Genomic DNA, 20,924 nt, shown 5'->3' with positions numbered 1-20,924 from the left:
GAAAGAAGAAAAAAGACTTCCTCTTTCCCAAAGGGCTGTGACTGATTTTATCTAATATGAGATAAACAGAGGACTGAGATCAGAAAAAATAAAAAGGTGCATAGGTCTGTGTGTGTGTGTGTGTGTGTGTGTGTGTGTGTGTGTGTGTGTGTTTGTGGCAGAGCAAGATCTTGTGGGAAACAAGGTCCTTGGATACAACCTGAGATCAATAGTTATTTTATTGTCACACAGTCACACAGGCACACACACATGATGCATGCACACACACACACACACACACACACACACACTCACACACACAGCAGTCAGCGTGCATGGGCCTTATGAAAACAAGCTGTATCACATCAATCAAATCAGTCCTTTGCTCTCTCTCCCTTGACCTTCACTCATTCCATCATCCACTCTTTCATCTCTCCTCCCTTGCTCGGTGCATCCATCCTGTCTTTCATCTATCCCTCTCTTCCCTCTAATCCATCCTTTCAACCTGGTCCTACGTCTGTGTTGGATGATCCATGTGTTCATCCTCTGATGAAAGGATGAGCTCAGCGTCTCCTGCCAATCAGAATGGAGCAGTAAGCTTCCTGACACTTTTTTTTACATACATGTCATACAGGAAAGGGGTTTGCTCTTGCTCTCTGTGATCCTTTGACAAATGCTGTCAGAGTTTCCTTCAGTTCATACTGTAAATGCCCGTCACTCCAGCTCACTTATTCAATGGCCGACAGCAGCAGCTGTAAGCCAGGTAACAAAGGGCGATCATCACATCATCAGGAGAAAAAGCCAAGACCGAAAACAAGCTAAAACATCCTGAACAGTGTGTAAGTCTGAGTGTGTGTCAACAGTCATGACAAAACAAGCTGCCCTTGAGTGTCTCTCTGGCATGCTGATCAGATTGCATGCTAGGATCAGAGGGATTCCACAGCCGCTCACTGTCCTTAGACCACCCCCTTGAAATATGTGTGTATGTGTGCGTTTCCAAGGCAACGAAGCTGGCGCCACAGAAACGCAACAGGTGCGGAACAGTGATGGTTGATGGAAGTGGGGGTCAAAGGTTGGGCAGTTGTCATGGCAACACCTCTAGCACACAAACAAACTGGTACTTTTTGTTCTTGGATCTCGAGAGAAAGAGAATCACAGGTTTGGGAGGCTCTGGAGCGCACACACACACACACGCACAGAGGGTGTTTGAACAGGTGACCAATCAGCATCAACAGGACAGTGAAAGGAAGGTTAGCCGATAAACTCAGGCGTCCCATCTGGACCTCAGTCTAGACCTTGTCTGACTGTCTGCCACACATGGGACAGGGAGATAAATCACTGTGCTGTAGGCTACTATGTACAAATATGAGGTACTTGTACTTTACTTGAGTATTTCCATTTTATACCACTTTCTTTTACCTCATTTACTGACTAAGATTTTAAATACAAAACATACTGTTACAGTGTGGTTAAAATTAGCTTCAAAATGCTAATAATATTAATGAAATAAGAAATAACAGTGTAACACTTACAGGGCACATCATTCTGCACTGAAGTCTGACATTTGATACTTTAAGAACATTTTGCGAATAATCCTAACATGCTTTTACCTGAGTAACATTTTTAAGTCATGATTTTTACCATGTGAAGGATATGAATACTTCCTCCACCACTGCATTTTGTGAAGTGATACCTCAAACACTTTGCAATGCAGATTAAGATTAGTGTCATAATTTCACACTCATTACAACCTTAGGTTTAAGGATAGAGGGTGTCAGGTTGTACTCATTTTAGATAAATGACTTTAATCAAAACTGCATTTTTTACCCTTACAAGTGAGCTTCATGTGTGTAAAAATATGAGCTCAAACATAACATTAACTGCTTACTGTAAATATTCTCCTTTGGAAAACATGAAAGTGAAGGTACATAATAACTATTTGTCTACATTTGACATAGTTCACCAAAAAAAAAAAAAAAAAAAAATCAAACTGGTCTACAGTTTAATTTTGAGCACAGTGCTGCTGTGTTGGACAGCTGAGCTGAGCTGCTCAGATAAATGTGAGCCCCTGTTTTCCCTGTCTACAATCTTCCACACACATACACACACACACACACACACACACATACACACACACAATATCATGCAATAAAGTCTCAGACTTGAGCACATCCACCGCCGCCTCCTCCTCCTCCTCCACACACACTTCATCATGCAGCGTGGCCTTAAGGCTGATTCTCCCTGTAGCATATGTCCACATGTCTGGGTGGGTTGCGTGCGACCGCAAACATCCCCTCCATCCTCCCTGTCTCAGCCTTGATCCCTCTATTGGATGGACATGCATGTTCCACACACATGAACATGCACACTCATGAAGTCAAATTTGTGTTTGCTACATTGGCATGAACAATCTGTCAATAAAGTTTTTTTTTCTTTTTTCTGGGAACTGATCTTTTCCTAGAATCAATCTGGTGAGATATTTGAAGAGCAAACCAACTTGTTTCATGATTTTCTTGAACATCACATAACATTATGTTGATAATCCATATTTTATTGGTAACAGGTGATGGTGCATTATCCGTTACTTAAATCATCTTGCTTCAAAGACAGATGTTTTCATAAGTTTAATATAAAACAACACTCAAAATGACATAAGAATGCAAGTTTAAAGGGGAGAAAATGAGAGAGAATGAAACACATCTGTCTGATATCAAAAGCAGTCAAAATGTGGTTAAAAAAATAAAAGAATTAGTGATGGGGGTGCATGTGTTTGAGGGGATACAGTTATAAGACACTCATTGTGGATGGAGGGAAAGATGAGGACTGAATATCCATGAATAAATTAGTGTTTCATCTGATGTCTGCCAGGTCAAGTAGTCACAGATTATTAGACAGAAGCAGCGTTTACTACAGTAAAACTCCACTTTTTGTGTCTGACTGTGCACTGTATCTGTGTTATCTGTGTGATATTCTTTGTAATGCACAAAAAGACCACACTGGTCGTCCCAAAACTCTGATCTGTATCAAGATATCAAGATTACGTGCTTGTAGCCAACCACACACAATACCCTTCTCCATAGATACATGTATGTACACACACACATTCAGAGTCCACTACACATACTGAGCAGGATACTCTTTCCCACAACTGGAGCTGACAGCACTTTGAAATGATTTAGAAAATGAGAAATAGGAAAACCAGAGCAAAATCTGCATTTTCTAAAGGTCAGTTTATGAGCAAAAAATGTGGGAGGGAGACAGAGAGATTGATGAGGAGGTTATAGAGGGAGAAGGAGGAAACATTAGTGAACAAATGAGTGTTTCAACTGTCAGGTCAAGTAGTCCTTTAATGCTTTGATTATCAGATAGAAGCAACATTTGACATTTACTCCTTGTGTGTGTAGGGGGATAGTTGTGTCTCTGTGCGTGTGTTTCTATGGGTAGATTGTCTACATGTGCACTTTTGAAGTGGCTGATTTTTCATATAATAATCTAATAACCAAAACAAGATTAAAAGCATTCTCTATTGCTTAAAAATAACACTATAACTCAAAATATGTGAAAAAATATGAGACGTGTGCAAACATTTGAAAATGTTGCCAATGTACAGTGCAATCCAGTTACCAAATATGGAATAATTGACACATTTGGAGTTTAACGGGCAGCAAAATCTGACCTATAGTGACCAGTTAAAGCAATCTTGTGCTTGTGAAAACAGTTACAAGTGAGTCATTGGGGAGAAAACATTGCATACTGTGTGCATGGCGTAAGAACTTCTGTCTATAAGAAGTACATTGGCTTTTTGTCTGTTTCAACGTTTTTAAAAAGTTAAGATTGTTAATACTAATACACTGATTTATATTAGTAAAAGTGGTGGAGTTACCATTATACCTAGAGCCACAACAATGATGAGAAAATAGATTTATTCAAGCTTCCATGACTCCACAGCTGCTGCTGAGGCTGACACATGAGAACTGAGGGGTCTGAAAAACCTTGATTTCCTGAATCTCTTGCATTTGTAGATTATGTGTGTGGGTGTGGTCCTGTATTTATCTTTGTGTGAGTATATTTGTGTCTGCAGGTTTAGGTATTAAGGAGGATGGAAAAGGGGGAAAAAAAATGTCAAAGCAGCTGCAAAATGTTTGACCTGATAGAGCTTCATCATCAGCATATTTTCTAACTCCTTGACTAGACCTTTGTCTGAGTGTATACGAGTCAAATCCTCTGTTGATGCAGCTTAGCAGGCCCGGTATGTGGAACGAGAGCATTTCCTGGTTTGGGTGGTGCCGATGGGGTTGTACGGAAGGTTTTGATTGGTTGGGGGAAAATGATACATAGATATAGCCGAGCCAAGCCTTGCAGTGACCTGATCTTCACCCAGCATATTCCAAATACCAAAATCCACCTGCGTCTCCATCTGTGCATGTGTTTTCATATATGTGCGTGTTTTTTACTGCATAATGTAGACACTTACATCAGCTGCTGAGTTAGGTGCTCCTTTTGTTCTCTCATTTTCTGTAACTCCTCGTGGGAACGTTTCTGCTCCTGTCTCAGCACTGTTCACTCACACACACACACACACACACACACACAGATTTTAGTTTACTTGACACAATGAAGATGCTGTAACAGCTTACAAAAGTTTGCCTGCCTATGATGCTGGCTCAGAGCCAGGCTTGTCACCAGAGGCTGCTACACTGTATGACTTACAGAAAGAGAGAGACAGAGGAGAGTAAAGAGACAGACAGGCGCAGAGTTTTCTATGATATTATTTCACACTTGTGCAAGGAAGGTAACCCTGCACCAAATGAAACTATCTACAGGAGTGATGAGATTGGTGAAAAGAAAAAAAAAAAAAACAAGAGGTGGAGGAGGAAGAAGACACAAAAAAAGACAGAAGTTCCAGAGACATGAGTGTACCTAAAACATGAGGTGAGGAGGAAGAGGAAGAAAAGAAAAAGGTGGAAAATTGAGACACAAGGAAGCAGTTGAAAATGAAAGAGAGAAGGAGAGCAAGAAGGAGAAGGAGAATGTGCTATGAAGAAGGGAGTACAAGGGAATCTGTGCTCATGAAATAGTACACCACAGTCTGGCAGTCTGTTATAGAGTGTCTGATACAAAGTAGCTGCCATAAAGCTACTGTTTCCTCCCTTCACTGTCTGTCAACTTCCACCTTGAGAGCTATAATACAATGGTAAGAAATATGTAAATAAGAACTTAAAAAACATATATTCTTTGAATAATAACATGAGCAGAGCATTTGAAATAAGAAGACATTTAATCTTAGTGAGGATATTGTCGTCTCTATCTTCTACTTCCTTGAATCTGAACCTTTTTGTGATCTTGCAAAGGAAAGGAGTGTCATTTTGTTCTGCACATTTAAATTTAAATAACAAGTTTCCAGGCTGTTGAATACATTTATTAAAAAACAGACCAGGAAGAAATGCTTAACTGCAATATTTAGGCCTTGTGTCAGGCCAACAACATGTCAGACTGTAGTGCTGGACGTACTGCAGCTCCAGGCAGGAGTGGATATCACGCAAGAGAAAAGCACTTAAGTTCCAAGTCTGAATAGTGAATAACTCGAGGCACGCCACTTTCTTTTTAGAAACTCCAACTTGGCACAGTCACTATCAGCATCCATTACTGCTTCACCGGCATCATCACCAACTTCCTCATGTTTTTATCAGCTTCATCAATAGTCAGTTTAGGTTCACTGATAACTTTAAAATGATCAACATCACTGAGTGTGTTCGCAGCATGAGACATGTTCCTATTCTGTATACATAACAATACATTTACTGTATACTGAATTGGTTTTTGTGTTTCAAGAAGGAGTGCCCTGGGTAGAATGATGTGGGAGGAGGGCGAACGCAAGTTTGAGGTCTGAATACTAATGTATGCAGATTCTGTTCTATCTCCATATTAGGTCCATACAAATCCATTACAGTCACGCACAAGTCAGAAGAAAATAGAAAATAATATCTTAGACTGCAGCTCCACATGTAAAGGCCTGGGCCCTGTTTCACAAAACTGTGATTAATGCAAGAGGGAAATTTCTTATGGTACTAATGAGAGCTTGCATGTTGCGAATTTGGCAAAATGGGTCCATTCATAGATATATACATACGTCTTACTCTGTCCTGCTCAGGCTGCCTACTTGCTGCTGGGCTTATTATGAAAACCTATTTTAAATAAGTGGTTGGGTTACTTCAGCTTGATGAAGGCAGTGTCATGGTTCTGAAAAAGCTAAGCAGATTGGGATTGTAGAATTAAGTCAGTGTTTGTATAATTGGCAAATACGAGCCCATTCAAGGCCTCTATATGGTTTGTACACTCAGTGGCTCATCAGGGACATTATGTGCAGAGGGATTCATTAAACACACTTGTCATGGAGGTCCCCATGGTTTGTCTGATTTCCTTCTATGTTTGTTATTGGCAAGAGAGATAATGCCTGGTCTAAGATCAATGCTAAAATTAGTAATATTTGCATTACCATTATGATAAACACCACACATGAAGCTTAGTGTTTTACAAAGCAAAGAAATCAGTCGAAAGAGCCAGCAGACAAAGGCTCTGTGTGGGTGTCTGCTGGTTGTTTGATTGGCTGACAGGCCAGCAGTGTGGGTAGTGCATTGTGTTAAAGAAGTGTAATGTGTTTGTGCGTGTGTGCATGCATGTGTGTGTGCTGTACATTGAAAGAGTTGTCTGTGAGGGTCCTTCAGAGCAGTGCAGCAGGGCACTGTGGCTGTGGCTCTGGAGAGCTCTCAAACTGATCCAGCAATGTCAGCCTGACATTCTCTTCCTCCGACTGTGTTTTACCCTACTCTCTCTCTCATTGTTTTTCTCTCCTTGCTGTCTTTCTACTCTGTCTTTCTTCATCTGTTCATTCCTCCTCTCCTCTTTCTGTGACTCTTTTCTTCCTTACCCTCTCCATCTCTCTCTCTTTCACTCTCTCTCAGCAGGAAGAGGGGGGTGTAGGAGGTCTTCCTCAAAGCGGCAATACACTGATAATTGCTTTCTGGTCACTGTGACATGGCGAGGTCCGCCAGGGTAAAGCAACACACACAACAGACTCTCACTCACAGACACTCAGAAACTCACACAGACTCAGACAGACCCATAAACACAGAACGCACAAGAACACACGTACAAAGAACCACTTGCAGAGAGACACACACAGCATCAAAAAAAACACACACAGAAAGACTCACAAATACACACAGTCCAAACAGAAATAGTTGTATAAATACTTGATGGAGCAGAGAGGCTTTGCGATGAAAGCAAACCGGCCTGTCTGACTTTCTCCACAGTGCTTCTATTATGTGTCTCAGTGCTTACACACAGACACACACTATGTAATAAGGTAGCTGTAAATATTACAGCAACTTTCTGGCAGCTGGCCACCAACTTACTGTAACAGTTTTACAGTATTGTTACTGGGTTGGTTGTTTGCAGTGCTGCAGTTACAGCATATCCTGACTTACTGTAAATCAAAGTACAATGCAGAGCAGCTATGACTGCCTTTACTGTAATAAAAAGAACTCTGTTTAACCTTAAAAATGGTAATTGTAAATTTACTTGCACATTTCAATATTGGTCATAGTAATCCTTATAGCAGTCCTCTCTCAGAAAATCAGACAATGTTTAAGACTAAGGAAGGTTTAAAGGGCAAAAATATGTCTGAATGTATCTGATACTTACAGAAAATCACCAAAATAACCAACATAATTACAAAATGTCCATGCATTAATATGGAAATTAAACTGTAACAAATCCCTGTCCTCTTTGGAAACCAGTTTTGTGGTTGGTTGGCAGGTAAACTAGTCTAGTATGATTACTTGGAAAATGCTTCCGACAACATAAGTCAGCAAAATGAGCAAATGCATATTGTAGAGTACAGAGTGGATGCTAAACCACTGTAAGAAGAAAAGGTGACTGTGGAAACAATCTACAATCAAAAACACCAAAAGAGATGCTTAATGTACATGTAACTAACTTTGTCTCTGCTCATCTCAAGCAAGGGACTCCTGCTTGGGCCACTGCCATGAGAAGAAATCCCACTCACTACTAAAGTCTAGAGAATATTCAGTAAAACATGAACTGTGAAAACAGGCTACACGTACAGCTTAGAAGTAAAACAGTCCCCCACAATTCACAATGTTCTGGAGTCACATAGACTATAAATTAATTCTTTTCAACATACAGTATTTTGCAATTCACACAAATGAACTCACACACTCTCTCTCACACAAACATAAGCAAACACAGACACACCCGGCGCCTGCAGTTATGCCGACATTTGCATGTAAGTATGAGGCAATGTAGTATGGGGAGCTAACCGTATGCAACAATGAACTAGACTACAGGACCATGTGACAACATACGGCTCTGTAAATGAGAGTCTGCATTACTATAATATCACGATCTTAACTGCTCATGTACCATAACCATTTCAGGGTGTCTGCCTAGTTTATTATGCGTAATAAAAATAAGACCAACTTCTAAACCACAGCAGCTTCATGGAAAAAAGCACTGGATTCCAAAAAGCTGGAGTGTCACTGTTTCAACCTGAGGTTTATTTCTAGTTAACTGGAATACACAGGAAATGTTCTTGTTCTTCCAGGAATCTACAGTGTAGGGCCACAAGCGCAAAGAAAGTTGTCTTTGATGAGAGCTCAGTAATGGTGACTTATTTTAGCTCTGGTAGATCTTTGATGTGTGTCTTTTTCCAGTGATAGTGTGTATGTTGCAATGCATGCATTCCCTACCTGAGCATTTACGTCCTAAAACAGTCATACTGCAGACAGGCTAACAGGCTAGACAGACGGATGTGGAAACAGTACTGAACTGGGGGATGATAGGAAGGAAAATATTTGCTAACGTGTGTGAGAACATATTTGATGTTTTTTTATTGCTGCTATCACTATCAACACACATATACAAAGTTGGCTTCCAAGAAAATAGATACCATATAGTCTGGGGATGGCCCAGGGTGTTGGCAGATGGCTATGGTTCAAGGATCGGTCACACACTCACACACACACACACACATTCAGATTCATACTCTTAGTCATTATTAGTCATAGTCTTTACCCTTATTTTTACTGTCAAACCTCTACTCTCTTATCAAGTCTCTTTACATCACTCTCAAATCAAGTTGTACAAGTCATCTGCTGACAATCGTACAAAACTGATCTGAGATTAACAATGTTTTTATCCTCCGCTGCTCTCAGTGCTCATCTTTGTCTTGCTCTCTGTAAAATTCCACACCCCATGAGGTTGTTCTTTCATCTCCTCCCTCTTTTTCTCCACCTAACCATAAACCACATTCATATGCTTGCATTAGGCAACCTCCTTATGTTTCTCTCTTCCTTTTTTTCCTCCCCTCTCCCTCTCTTTTTTCTGCTGTTTGACGCTAACCACAGAACGCTGATAGACAGGTAGCGCCGTTTAATTGCCAGCTAACGCCCATATCAGTTTGGAGTTATACGCGGGTGACTTGCTAAGGTGTGTGCTTTGTCCAGTGAGGGTTTTCACACATTCTGATTCAGGCCCATCTTTGTACACTTTCTTCCAGTATGAACACAACTATTTAACAATGAATGTTATTACGTAAGTGTCACTATTCAGTATTGAATTGATCTAGTGATTAAAACTGATTGATGAATTCATTGCTGGTTCTGTGTCCTATAGGTCCTGCACTATTCTGTTTTGGATCTTATGTATCTTATTCAGTTGCCCGTGGAGTCATCTGCTGTGTCTTGGTCTCTGTCCCAGTTGTCCTGTCTATGCCCCTTGTGTAAGTAAACACACAGGACCAAAGACAAAATACTGGAGTTTAGCTGAATAAATACATTTAAATGTAAGCTCTTTAGTTGAGGCTAAGGGTACAGATGGATAACTGAATGGGTCTACTGGTCAGTCAAATCACCACAAAGAGACGCACAATGACTACAAAAAGAACCAAAATGACCAGAAGCAGATACAAAACTACCATAAAGAGACACACAACAAGCAAAAAGAGAAGCAAAACTACCACAGAGATACACAATGACTAAAAAGTACCATAAACTACCATGAAGAGATACAAAATGACCAAAAAGAGCCGACCAAAAAACATTTTTGAAAAAGAGAAAATTTTAGTTATACAAAATTAAAGTTATACAAAACAAGGTTTCCCTGTGGTATAAGTAGTTAGTTTGAAAGACGAGACACATCGACAGAAATCACAGCATACAACAAGACAAAGTAAGATATCACCCCTGAGTTAAGTTTCTGACTGTTGACTGGTTTGGGAGAATATGTAGTTTTCTGTGACCATATGTGTGTTGCATATGTGTGTGTGTGTGTGTGTGTGTGTGTGTGCATTCCTGGGTGTGTGTTTTATTGCATCTGTTGGTCCGTGCAGCAGCTGCCATTCAGGCTCATGTCACTGAACAAACACATACTCACACGGCATCAACACAAACAGCAGACTACGTTCTTTTTCTTCTTCTTCCTCTATGAAATTTTCCCTCAGTCTCTTCCTCTCCCTCTTTCTGTCTCTGCCACATACACACATACAGACACACACACTCTGCAGCTATTTGGAACGTGCAGTAGAGAGAAAAAGACCCACCCATGAGGTGAGCTGGAGGTTAACTCTCCTTCAGGCATTTACTGTCAACGATGATCACACACCACACACACACATTCCACACACAGCCTGTGGCTGCAGTCTCTTTAAAATTTATAGTAGAGTTTCATCAGTTTACAGCATTTTATGTACATATACGCTTGAACACACACACATTCCTCCCTGCCTAAATTCTCTGGTTACAAGAGTTTGTGCAGCTGTAAACACAAACACATAGACACACACACACACACATTACAGTCATCCATTGTGGGTGCTGCCCTCAGAACTAAAAGAGTCGACGACACAGTTAAACTAATATTTATTCCTGCTGAGAGATTATTTGAGTTGCTCTTTGTCTCCTTTTTCCTCAGACATTTCTCTTTCATGTCTTGCTGCCCAATAAATTAGCCTCATACATCTAAACATCCGTCTCTCTCTCTCTCTCCTCCTCTTTGTTTATACTTCCTTAAAGTGTGAAGCTTAGGGTTGGGTGTGTGTGTGTGTGTGTTACCTGAGGACACCTGTGTGCTGTGCTGCAGTATCTGGGATTTGAAGGCCTGCCAGGCCCCCATCAGCTGGATGAGGAAACCCCGTACGTCGGTGAGGTTACTTCTGGCAGAGTGGAGCATGGAGAGAGTTGCTCGCAGGGCCTTCTCCTGCTGCACACACACATCTCTGACACACAAAAAAACAAACACACACAAAATAACACCTTGAAAATGCAGTTTAAATACATAGAAGCTGGAAAATTCCAAGAGAGCACTTAATGTTTTTCCACAATAAACTGAAGGCATCTTGTTGCTGATGGCTAAAATATCTGAACATTTTATGGGAGCTGCCATGGTAAAGACTGAGACAGTATTGTTAACAGCTACCTAGGGTTGCTTTTAACAAGTGCTGTTTAAGTGACAAGTGTGTGAATAAGACAGCATTAGCTATTAAAGGTGGCAGCTAAAAAAGACTGTGGCTGGAATCCCAAACCAATTCTTTGCACCACTCACTTCCTCTCTCTTAACAAATACTTTGAATATAGCTCTTAATCCCCAATTACTCCAGTAGAGTTTATCAGTGCGTAAGAGCAGAAGACTGTGGTTACTGCTTCCTGGTGTGAAGCAGAGCATTTCTGAGGGTGAAAACATTCCTTAGATAGATTGAGATTCTGTAAACATCCAGCTGCTCTTTCAGCTGCTCTTTCAAGAGCTTTGCCCAGTTGTTGATAAATGCTGTATAGGTTAGTCAGAACTGAAAAAGTCACACAGTAGTCATGATTACACATTTACATGTAGTGTTTTAGTCTCACAATAACTGACCTTAAAATTCATTTCATGACATTTAAAAGTGTGAGATGTATATAAATAACATGCAACAACTGAGCGAGCACAACACAAATTCAGTCTACAGTGTTGATACAGATTTCGAAGAGTCGGGTCAGTTTTGAGTGTGCACTCCTGACCCTGCATGTGCTTGTTGTTATGTTCACTCTCTCTTTCTCTCCAGCTGTTTTGGCAGGTTTGGAGCTCTTGGGATTGCCGCTATTTTTGACTAGTGAGCTTCAACAGAACATGCCTTCATTTGGATGTTAGAGTCATGTCTTCATCTGAATGTCCACAAGATCCAGTTGTGTCATGTTGTGCCGGTGCAAATTAATGTTAAGTCAACTGCCACTAAATACGGGCATTTATATACCTTGACAAGTAAATGTCACATTTCAAAGACTTCTGCTAAAATAGATGCTGCCGCATGAGGTTGTTGATTGAGGTAAAAAGCCACACGTGAGCCACACAGTGGACACACAGACTAGAATAGTAGCAATTGTCTCTGGCAAACCGCGACACAGCCGTATCCTGTGTATATTGTCTGTTACTGTCAAATTTAGTTAAGTCTGCATGGGCAAAGTGGGACTGAGACAAATACCACGTCAACGGTTTTGTCCCTGGTTTGAGTCAGTGTTTCATGACATCTCTCTCCCCTCTTAACTATATATTATCAATTAATAGCAATAAACATGGAGCACAGAGACTGATTTCACATCTAATATCAATTGAATCAAAAATATAGCTGAATAAAAAAAGGTTGGAAATCAGGTTTAAAGTATTGACAGCTTGAGACAACCGTTAAATTAATTTGACAAAGATTCTGCCATGTCGGCTTGAAACTATCAAATTACCAAATTAGTAATTTGGCATCAACACATTTTGATCTTTAAGATAATGCTAACACCTAGGTTGTTTGGGTGTTAGCAAAGCTTTAAAAATGCTATTGTCCAAGCTTTTATTCTGAAAGAGGATAGAGGGGTGTAAAGGGATGACACTTCACACTCAGGTCAAATTACACCAAACAGATTACGCTCTCATTTTGAGTTTGTGCTCAAGGGATTCACGCAGCTGAAAGGAGCCTGAATAATTATGAATGAGAGAAGCTCTATTAAGTGCTCAGTCAAATGTAATTACACAATTCTCACAGGCTCAAAACATCTGTTGCACTTACAACAAACATCTAACTCTGCTCTTACAAAGCTGTGCTGGTCAAATGTTGACTTGAATGAATGACATAATTATTAGAGATTAGCAGAAAGACAGAGACAGCAGGACATTAAAAAAAATTGAATATAGGAGATAGAGGCAAACTCAGGACTGATGTAACAACACTGACCTTAAAAAAGGCCACAGCCATGTTTTACAGCACTCTCCCTTTCCCTCTTCTTCCCCTATCTCTCTCACTCACAAAGAAATATGTTCAGATGAAAAGCACTTTAAGCAACATGAAAGATCACTAGCTCAGCTTGCACACTTACACACACACTTGTGCACACACTCACACACACTCGCACATGCTCACTGAAGTCACAAACTCATGCAAAGCGTGGATGTGGAAAACTAGAGTGCTGGAACAGAACATTCTGTTATTCCAAGAACACTTTTGAGGGAACATGTGGGTGAGAGGCATACAAAAAACTGTTTCCTATTTTCTAACGCACACACATACACACACAGACATGGGTGCACACAGACACGCGTGACACGTAGTACGCACACACACCTGGGCAAACACACACAAGCCTGTATGCCTGTATGCTGGCAAACATTGTGAACTTGCGTGCAAAGTGATGTGACAGTTTATGAGAGCTCAGCGGGTTGAGTGGTTGTTGTTTTTCTTATTCAGGGTTTGTGGCTTAAGGTGATCAAAAATGAACGGAGTCTCAGACGAGATGGGATGAGAGGGGAGAGTCTGAACTGCTCTGCAGTGCTTGAGAGAGAGAGAGAGAGAGAGAGAGAGAGTGAGATTGAGAGTGTGAGTGTGAGTGAGTGTGTGTGTGTGTGTGTGTGTGTGTGTTTGTGTGTGCGTGCGGAGTGGAGGAGAGCATGGGTACGGCTTGTCACGAGAGCCAGTTTTATAATGTCAGATGACATAAATCATAAGGCTGACAGCACCAAATGGAGGAACAGATATGAGCCAGATCTGTCATCAGCGATAAGGCAAAGATAGTGAAAAACAGAGTGAGAGAGGGAGACTGCATGCGTTCGCTCAATTGATGGTTTACTCATTTAGCAGCTTTCAATGTCAGCAGCCTGATTGAAAAGCACTTTTTCCCCCTCCCTGACGTCTCATCTCCTCCCACTCTCTTCACCTCCACATCTCTCCCCTGCTCCTCTCCTGTCATTAACTGCTCTCGACTTTTTCAATCTCCAGGAAATAACCAGTGGGTCAGCTGAATTAACTTTCTCCCCTCTCTTTTTCCATTCTCTCTTTTATTGTCTTCCCTCTATCATCCCACACAGTTGTTTCCCATCTGCCCTGGCCTTCCTGCCGTGCATCTGGTCAAGGAGTGAACAGCCAATCAGGGTGACGCACACCAACACCAACATACTGTTTTTTCCATTGTTTGTTTTTGTGTTTCATCTCCATCCTGCTTTGGCTTACTAAACCTTCATCAAGTAACCCTACCCCTGAATCTCTCTCTCTCCCCTTTTTTCCCTCTCTCTCTCTCTCTGGTTATTTCCTTACCTGAGGATTTCACCTCGCTGCTTCTCCTTTCTGAGAAACCGCTCTGCCTCTTCCTTCGTGGAGGTTGCTACCGCCAGCCTGTCGAGGAAGAAGAGAAAGAATGAGGGTGAAGAGTCATGAGCAATATTCATTACTCATTAGAGAACCTAAGCCAAATGTAATGCCACTGCACTCCCATGGGGTAAAATGAGCTTACAGATGATGCAACTTTAATGACAGAGAGGAGAGGATGATCGTGATGAAATGGAATTAGATCAAAAATTCAAATGTTCTTCAGAGGTAATTGATATAAAGAGATGGGATTCTCTCCCCAGCTCATCTCTCAATACATAATAAATTATTATTATAGCATGAGCAGACTCAGCAAAGCATAAGGGCAAAGATTTAAAAGACTGAGCTGCAAAGGATTGATAAATTGCATAGGAAAATAACTGAATTAATCTCAAACTGTGACAGACCTTGTGAGGATCCTGGAGGCACAAGCATAATAGCAGACTGAAGAGTTAGGGTCTGTTCTGCAATACCTGGACTGCTGAACACTTCAGTGTGTATTCACGCATCAAAGGTAGTAGGCAAGTGTGACCCAAATCTGAAAAATGTCTACAAGGAATATACTTAGCCTACACTTGATGCACACTTACAGGAACGGTATTCAGGGGAAAGCGTATCCCACAATTCACCATGGTCCACTGCACCATACCAGTCCACTTATTGGCAGCTAGTATATTCTAATTAAAAATATTATAAGCTAGTTTTATAATCAACAATAAGCTACAGACAAGAGGAAAGTTAAACATCATGACATTTTTTGACTACTTGCAAATAAGAGTATCAGGATGAACCTTTCCTCTGCCTTTAAGCAGACGATTTTAGGCTGATTGATTCCAGACGGGAGCGATCAAATCTGACAGACAGATTCCAGCAAAGAGCAATCAAACAAGACACATAAACAGTGAAATTGTGTGACCTGGACACTTAGAAATCAGAGACACTGTTCTTTCCTAAAACACCACAAATAAGCATTGACAGTGAGACAGAGATAAACATAATGAGCAGTGAGTACACAGAGCTAGACTAGACAAATAGAGACTAAAACCAGACAGGTAATAATCATGACCAACAAAGTTTAATCAAGAAGTGTAATTTGAATGAGATGCAGCGAGCATGCCAGGGGATTTTCTGCTTATTGTCAACACTTTAGAAACAAACACCGAGAGGCCCTATGTGATGAACCTGGTAAGATAAACTGCAGATCAGCACCACCGGTGTCTATATAACAATGGAAAGTAACCTGCTCTGCTATTATTCATGACTAAAAGTAAGCCAGTACATACTGTCTAACACTAGTTTAATGAGTAGTAAGGTAATATGATGCTCTCATGGTTTCCCACTGCCAGTAACAGAGGCTTACGTGTGTCGGGTGTGGTGATTGTGAACTGGGTGTGCTATTGATTTTGATCTGTAGACAATCTTCAGCTCTGGGTGGTGTCTCATGACAGCTATGGTAAACAAATCTCTTCCCTTTTATTTGGGGACAACATATGAATGAGTTTGTCAAATAAACCACAGTAAAAACCATTAAGATATGCTAATATACAAACCAAACAGGCTCTAAAACATCACATTGATACGAAATGAAGACAATATTATAAACTTGCTGCTGAGCCAAAACAGAAACATGTTACTATTTAACATGATAAATAACAACATTTAACAAAGGTCTGAAATAAAAAAAGGCATAAATAAAACAGTTAAATGTCATTAGTTATGTGTTACAGGACTATTTTTCAATAATATAGTGGCATTACAATTTAATCGCAATAAAATCACTTAAATTCTACCACAAAACTGATCCAGCAGGCCACAGTGTGGAGGGATTATGCAATCAAGACATTTCTCATGCTAGAGATAAAAGACTTAGAGACAAAATACTGTAAACCAGCTGGTTTGAGAGTGTACCAGAGATGTTGCCTAGATAGTGATTCCTCTTTGATAAGCAAAAGCTCATGTGATTTATGCAGTCTGTATCCTGACAGATAAACAAAATGAAATGTCATTATATTTATCTATGTAAGGATATGTAGTTTATCTGGCCAGTGTGTGGTCAATACTGCTACTTTAGTCACCACAAAACACATGGGCAGTCAAAGCTTAAAGGTCCATGTACTCAGATTCAGAGTTTTAAGTTGCTCTACATGTTATCACCTCACCAAGAGTTCAGTCTCAGTTTAGGTCATGTGAGGACATCTAAGCCAAGTCCCTGACTGAAGACCTCAAGATGCAGCTAAAAGCTCAGAATCATTAGTAAGAGGGTTCAGGTTAGATTCTCTTCACCATATACTGTTGCCAAAGGTCAAGAAAAAACTGTGTTAATTTCATTCTGATCTGTAAATATAACAGAGGTATAAAACACAAAAACTACAGCTTGTATTTGTATGTGTGTGTGTGTGTAAGGTTTGGGGGCTGAAATGAACAAGTACAGTTGTTTTAATACACTGTTTTATTTCTGTGTAACATAATTATTTGTAAAGGACTCCTGGTTCAGTGAAGGTCAAATAAAAAATACCTGTATTCTCTCTATCTGTGTGATATATCCTGTCAGTAGGAACTTCATGTACGGTGAGGAGGTGGAGAGCAGTGTGGGGTGAGAATGGGTCGAGCAAGAATGCGTGTTTCTAGTAATCCTGTCTGTGTGTGTTTGTGTGTGTGTGTGTGTGTGTGTGTGTGTGTGTGTGTGTGTGTGTGTGCATGAGAGACTCTGCTCAAGTCTGAGCGTGTTTACAAGTAAATAAGTTTGCGTGTGACTGTGGCTTAGCTGATGTATGTGCTCCTGTGCATGTGTGTGTGTGAGAGAGAGAGAGACTGAGTGAGTTAGGCTTTTTTCCGTGAGCATTTTAGCCTGTCTGTTTGTATGTTTGCCACTTTCTGACCAACTCTGAGTGAGCCTGTGATCCTGTGTGTGCATGTGTGATTTTTGTGTATTTGTGCGTGCGTGTCTTTGCTTTTCGAGTGATGACAGCCCAGACTCCCACTGTTCACCCATCTGTCCCCACCAGTCCCAAAGCGAGATCAGAAAGAACACTGCCTCGAGAGGAGGGGGGTGGGGGGATGTTTGCATGAATGCGTGTGTGTGAATTTCATGTGTGTGTGTGTATTTTGAGCTTGAGCTCCTGTTCCCAGGGCAGTGGCTGTCAGTGGAATAACTAGGTAGTGTAGTGCCAGTGAGTGCGTGCCAGATTAGAGTACCCCCTACCAGCAGCCCAAATCAACTGCCTCATCCGGACATGTCATCCACACTCACGTACACACACACACACACACACACACACACACACACACACACACACACACACATAGTCATGCGCTCACATCAACAACACCAACCTGCCAGCCACAGTGTTATCATGACCTACCAAGTCAAATGTTTTCTTTTTTTGGGTGCATGTGTCAAAGAGTTTACAAGTTCTGTGCTCCGTCATATTTTTGAGATTTGGGCTAAAGGTCAACATTACAAAGCCAAACTTCCTTCCTCATGTGGTAGACTGATTTTCAGCCCAGCACAAAATGTTCTGTGTCATTATTTCTGTTTATCCTGGCTGTACTACTGGGTTAAAACTCAAGGGTACTTTTGCTATTGCTGCCCTTAACTTTGGGATATCCTTCCCCTTCATATCAAATCAGCCAAGATCTAAAAATAATGACTTTAAGACCTCCCCTTTCTTTATTGCCTTTGTTTCTGATGCTTGTACTAGTTTACTGTGTGAGTATGAGCGCATACAACATCTCTTGCTGTTTTATCCGCTATTATTTTTATAGAAACACAATCACAGAGGGTGCAGATTTTACTGGGAATCATCAATGAAGCCCTCAGAAAAAATTGGGAGTAATTCCTTGTTTCCACCACAAGAGACAATCTTTCAAAAGTGATCGCACACTGAAGCTGTAACACTGGTATTTACCTTGAAAAAGCATTTACTGTTCTAGGCCTTTTGACATTGGTCAGGGTGAATGTGATACAGAACTATTAAGTGATAACTTATGAGTGCATGTCAGTGTAAATGAAATGTGGTTGCGTATTTATTTGTGCACGCGTGTGTGTGTGTACTGGCATTTTCTGCCATCATCAGAAGTGACATAAAAGCTTCCCAATATCAAAGTGTCATCTGCTCACTCACTGTGTGTGGGCATGTGTGCGAGTTAAAAGACTGTTTTGATCAACACCATGGCAGGACATTCAAAGCTGAAAGCCATTTTGCTTTGACCGAAAGGGAGCACAAACAGAATGCAATAAGTCTACAACTAACAAGAGGCGCTTCAGCATGCACAAAGTCATACACGGTGCATGTACAGCTTTCAAATGTTTCTAAAATTAAAAGGCTGAAAACACATTTTGGGCTTGTTAAAGGCTGGTTAAATGTTCTAATGAAAACTTTAAGCACATTAATTAGATCAGTCAGAGCCTCATCAATTAAACATAATCCTTTACTGAAAATGTTCTCTGTGTGTGTCTGTGCGTGTGTCTGTGTAGTGTGACACCTGTCTGTATATATTTTGTTTTCATGTTATCTGGTAACCATGTCAGGGATGCCATAACAATGATTGCGATCATCAAAACAGCACACACACACACACACACACACACACACACACACACACACACACACACACACACAATGATATCATATTATGGCTAACTGAATTAACTCTAAGGGTATAAACATGCATTTGTCCTCCAGCTTGTCAATTATAATTCAAATTCAGAAAAGCAGCGTGTCTCTGTTACATTTGTATATGTGGGTTGCTATGCTACTGCTCCAACATGTTATTGTTGATTACCACATAAACTTTGTCATGTTGTGTGTGTCCAGAGCAGACACACACACACAGACACACATGCACATTAATATCATTGTTTTTGTTTATTTTGTTGTCATGAGCTCCATGGTAAAGTTGAGCCACCATCAGAGCTGAATAGAGGTCATCTTCTACCAGGGAGAGTTCTCTTCCAACGCAACCAAAGTACACACAACACAGACACAGTAGTGTATGTGTGTTTTGTGTGTGTCAGTCTGTCTGTTTGATGTGGTAATGTGAACTTGAAGTTGGATCTGTGCTAATGCCTCACATGCTGGCGTTGAAGGCTGTTTGACTCTGTGCATAGTAGACTTGGCATATTACCTAACACATATACACACACATACACACACACACATACACGCAGAGGGAGAGTGTGGTGATTTGTGTATTGTTTCTGTGGTTGCTAATGGAAACCAGATATTGAAATAAAACCACAAGGGTACATAACAAATTTGCCATAAAATACTTCCTTGTTACAAATGGATGCCTTTCTATTTGTCATCCATCATTTGTCTCTCCTCCACTCCTGCTCACCCACCTGCAAGTCGTCTTATCACTGTTGCAATCGAGCCCCAGGTGTGTGTGTGTATTCTCTCACATTTTTTATGATTCATTCTTCATAACTGCCAAGTCTAATTTTTGTTACCGTGCACAACAGTGATTATTTTATCCATTGCAGGTGTATACAAGTGTGTGCACGCACACACAAACACATGCATGCACCCTGATACAAATACAAATATATTACAAACACACACACACACACACAGTCAGATAAAGACACACACACCCAGACACACTGTTTGGATCAAGACTGAGACCAGCCAGCCAAGGGGTAACAAGCGAAGCATATTAAATTCCCAGACACTTCTCTCAACATTATAAGCATGCGCACAGGTTACATGATATGTTCCAACCTGTCCTCGGTTAGACAAGCTGTCTGTCCATACCTGCTTATCAGTTTCTCTTACTGAGGGATAGTTTTTACCTCTTGCTAACTACTGTTCCCACTCATAATCCTTTTGCCTGTTTACTTTATCTCCATTATGTTTATCTTCTCTTCAGTTCTCTTTCTTCTCTCAGACTGTGATACGAGTTAAACACAAACTGGTGGTCTCTCTGAATGTGTTAAGAACTCTTCATCCGGTGTGGCCTCCTAAATCTCCCTCTGACAAGTGTTGGTTGGACTCTAGTCTACTAACCAAATCTAATCTATGCAGAGAGACAGGAAGAGAGAGCAGACCAAATGGGTGTATTTGGGAAGGCTCAAACTGCGAAGACAAGGAATGAGCCCATACTAACTGTAGGTTTGGGGTACATATCAAAATCTGAATCCTTTCGAATCCCTCATCAAACATCATACGATTTAGCTATTAACGTTAAACTAAATTCTGTAATCACTTGTTGTTGGCTGAGAAGGCAAAAACTGTGAGTGGCAGGCTGAGTGGCAGCCTAATTAATG

The 20,924-nt window shown here is 40.7% G+C and overlaps 1 protein-coding gene across 2 annotated transcripts in view; it reads right to left on the bottom strand.

Annotated features, from left to right (window-relative positions):
* Positions 1 to 20,924, bottom strand: part of lekr1 (leucine, glutamate and lysine rich 1) — an 80,476-nt gene that overhangs the window by 28,708 nt on the left and 30,844 nt on the right. For both annotated transcript variants that reach the window (XM_051065689.1, XM_051065688.1), the window contains exons 4-6: positions 14,606 to 14,683; positions 11,112 to 11,275; positions 4,454 to 4,535 (exon numbers count right to left, since the gene is read on the bottom strand). In XM_051065689.1, the coding sequence (XP_050921646.1) occupies positions 4,454 to 4,535; positions 11,112 to 11,275; positions 14,606 to 14,683 (324 nt within the window). The remainder of the gene's footprint in view (positions 1 to 4,453; positions 4,536 to 11,111; positions 11,276 to 14,605; positions 14,684 to 20,924) is intronic.

This window comes from Lates calcarifer, linkage group LG21 (genome assembly GCF_001640805.2).
Source record: "Lates calcarifer isolate ASB-BC8 linkage group LG21, TLL_Latcal_v3, whole genome shotgun sequence".
NCBI lineage: Eukaryota > Metazoa > Chordata > Actinopteri > Centropomidae > Lates > Lates calcarifer.
The sequence above is the reverse complement of the archived record's forward strand: the minus strand, read 5'-3'. Positions and strand labels throughout refer to the sequence as shown.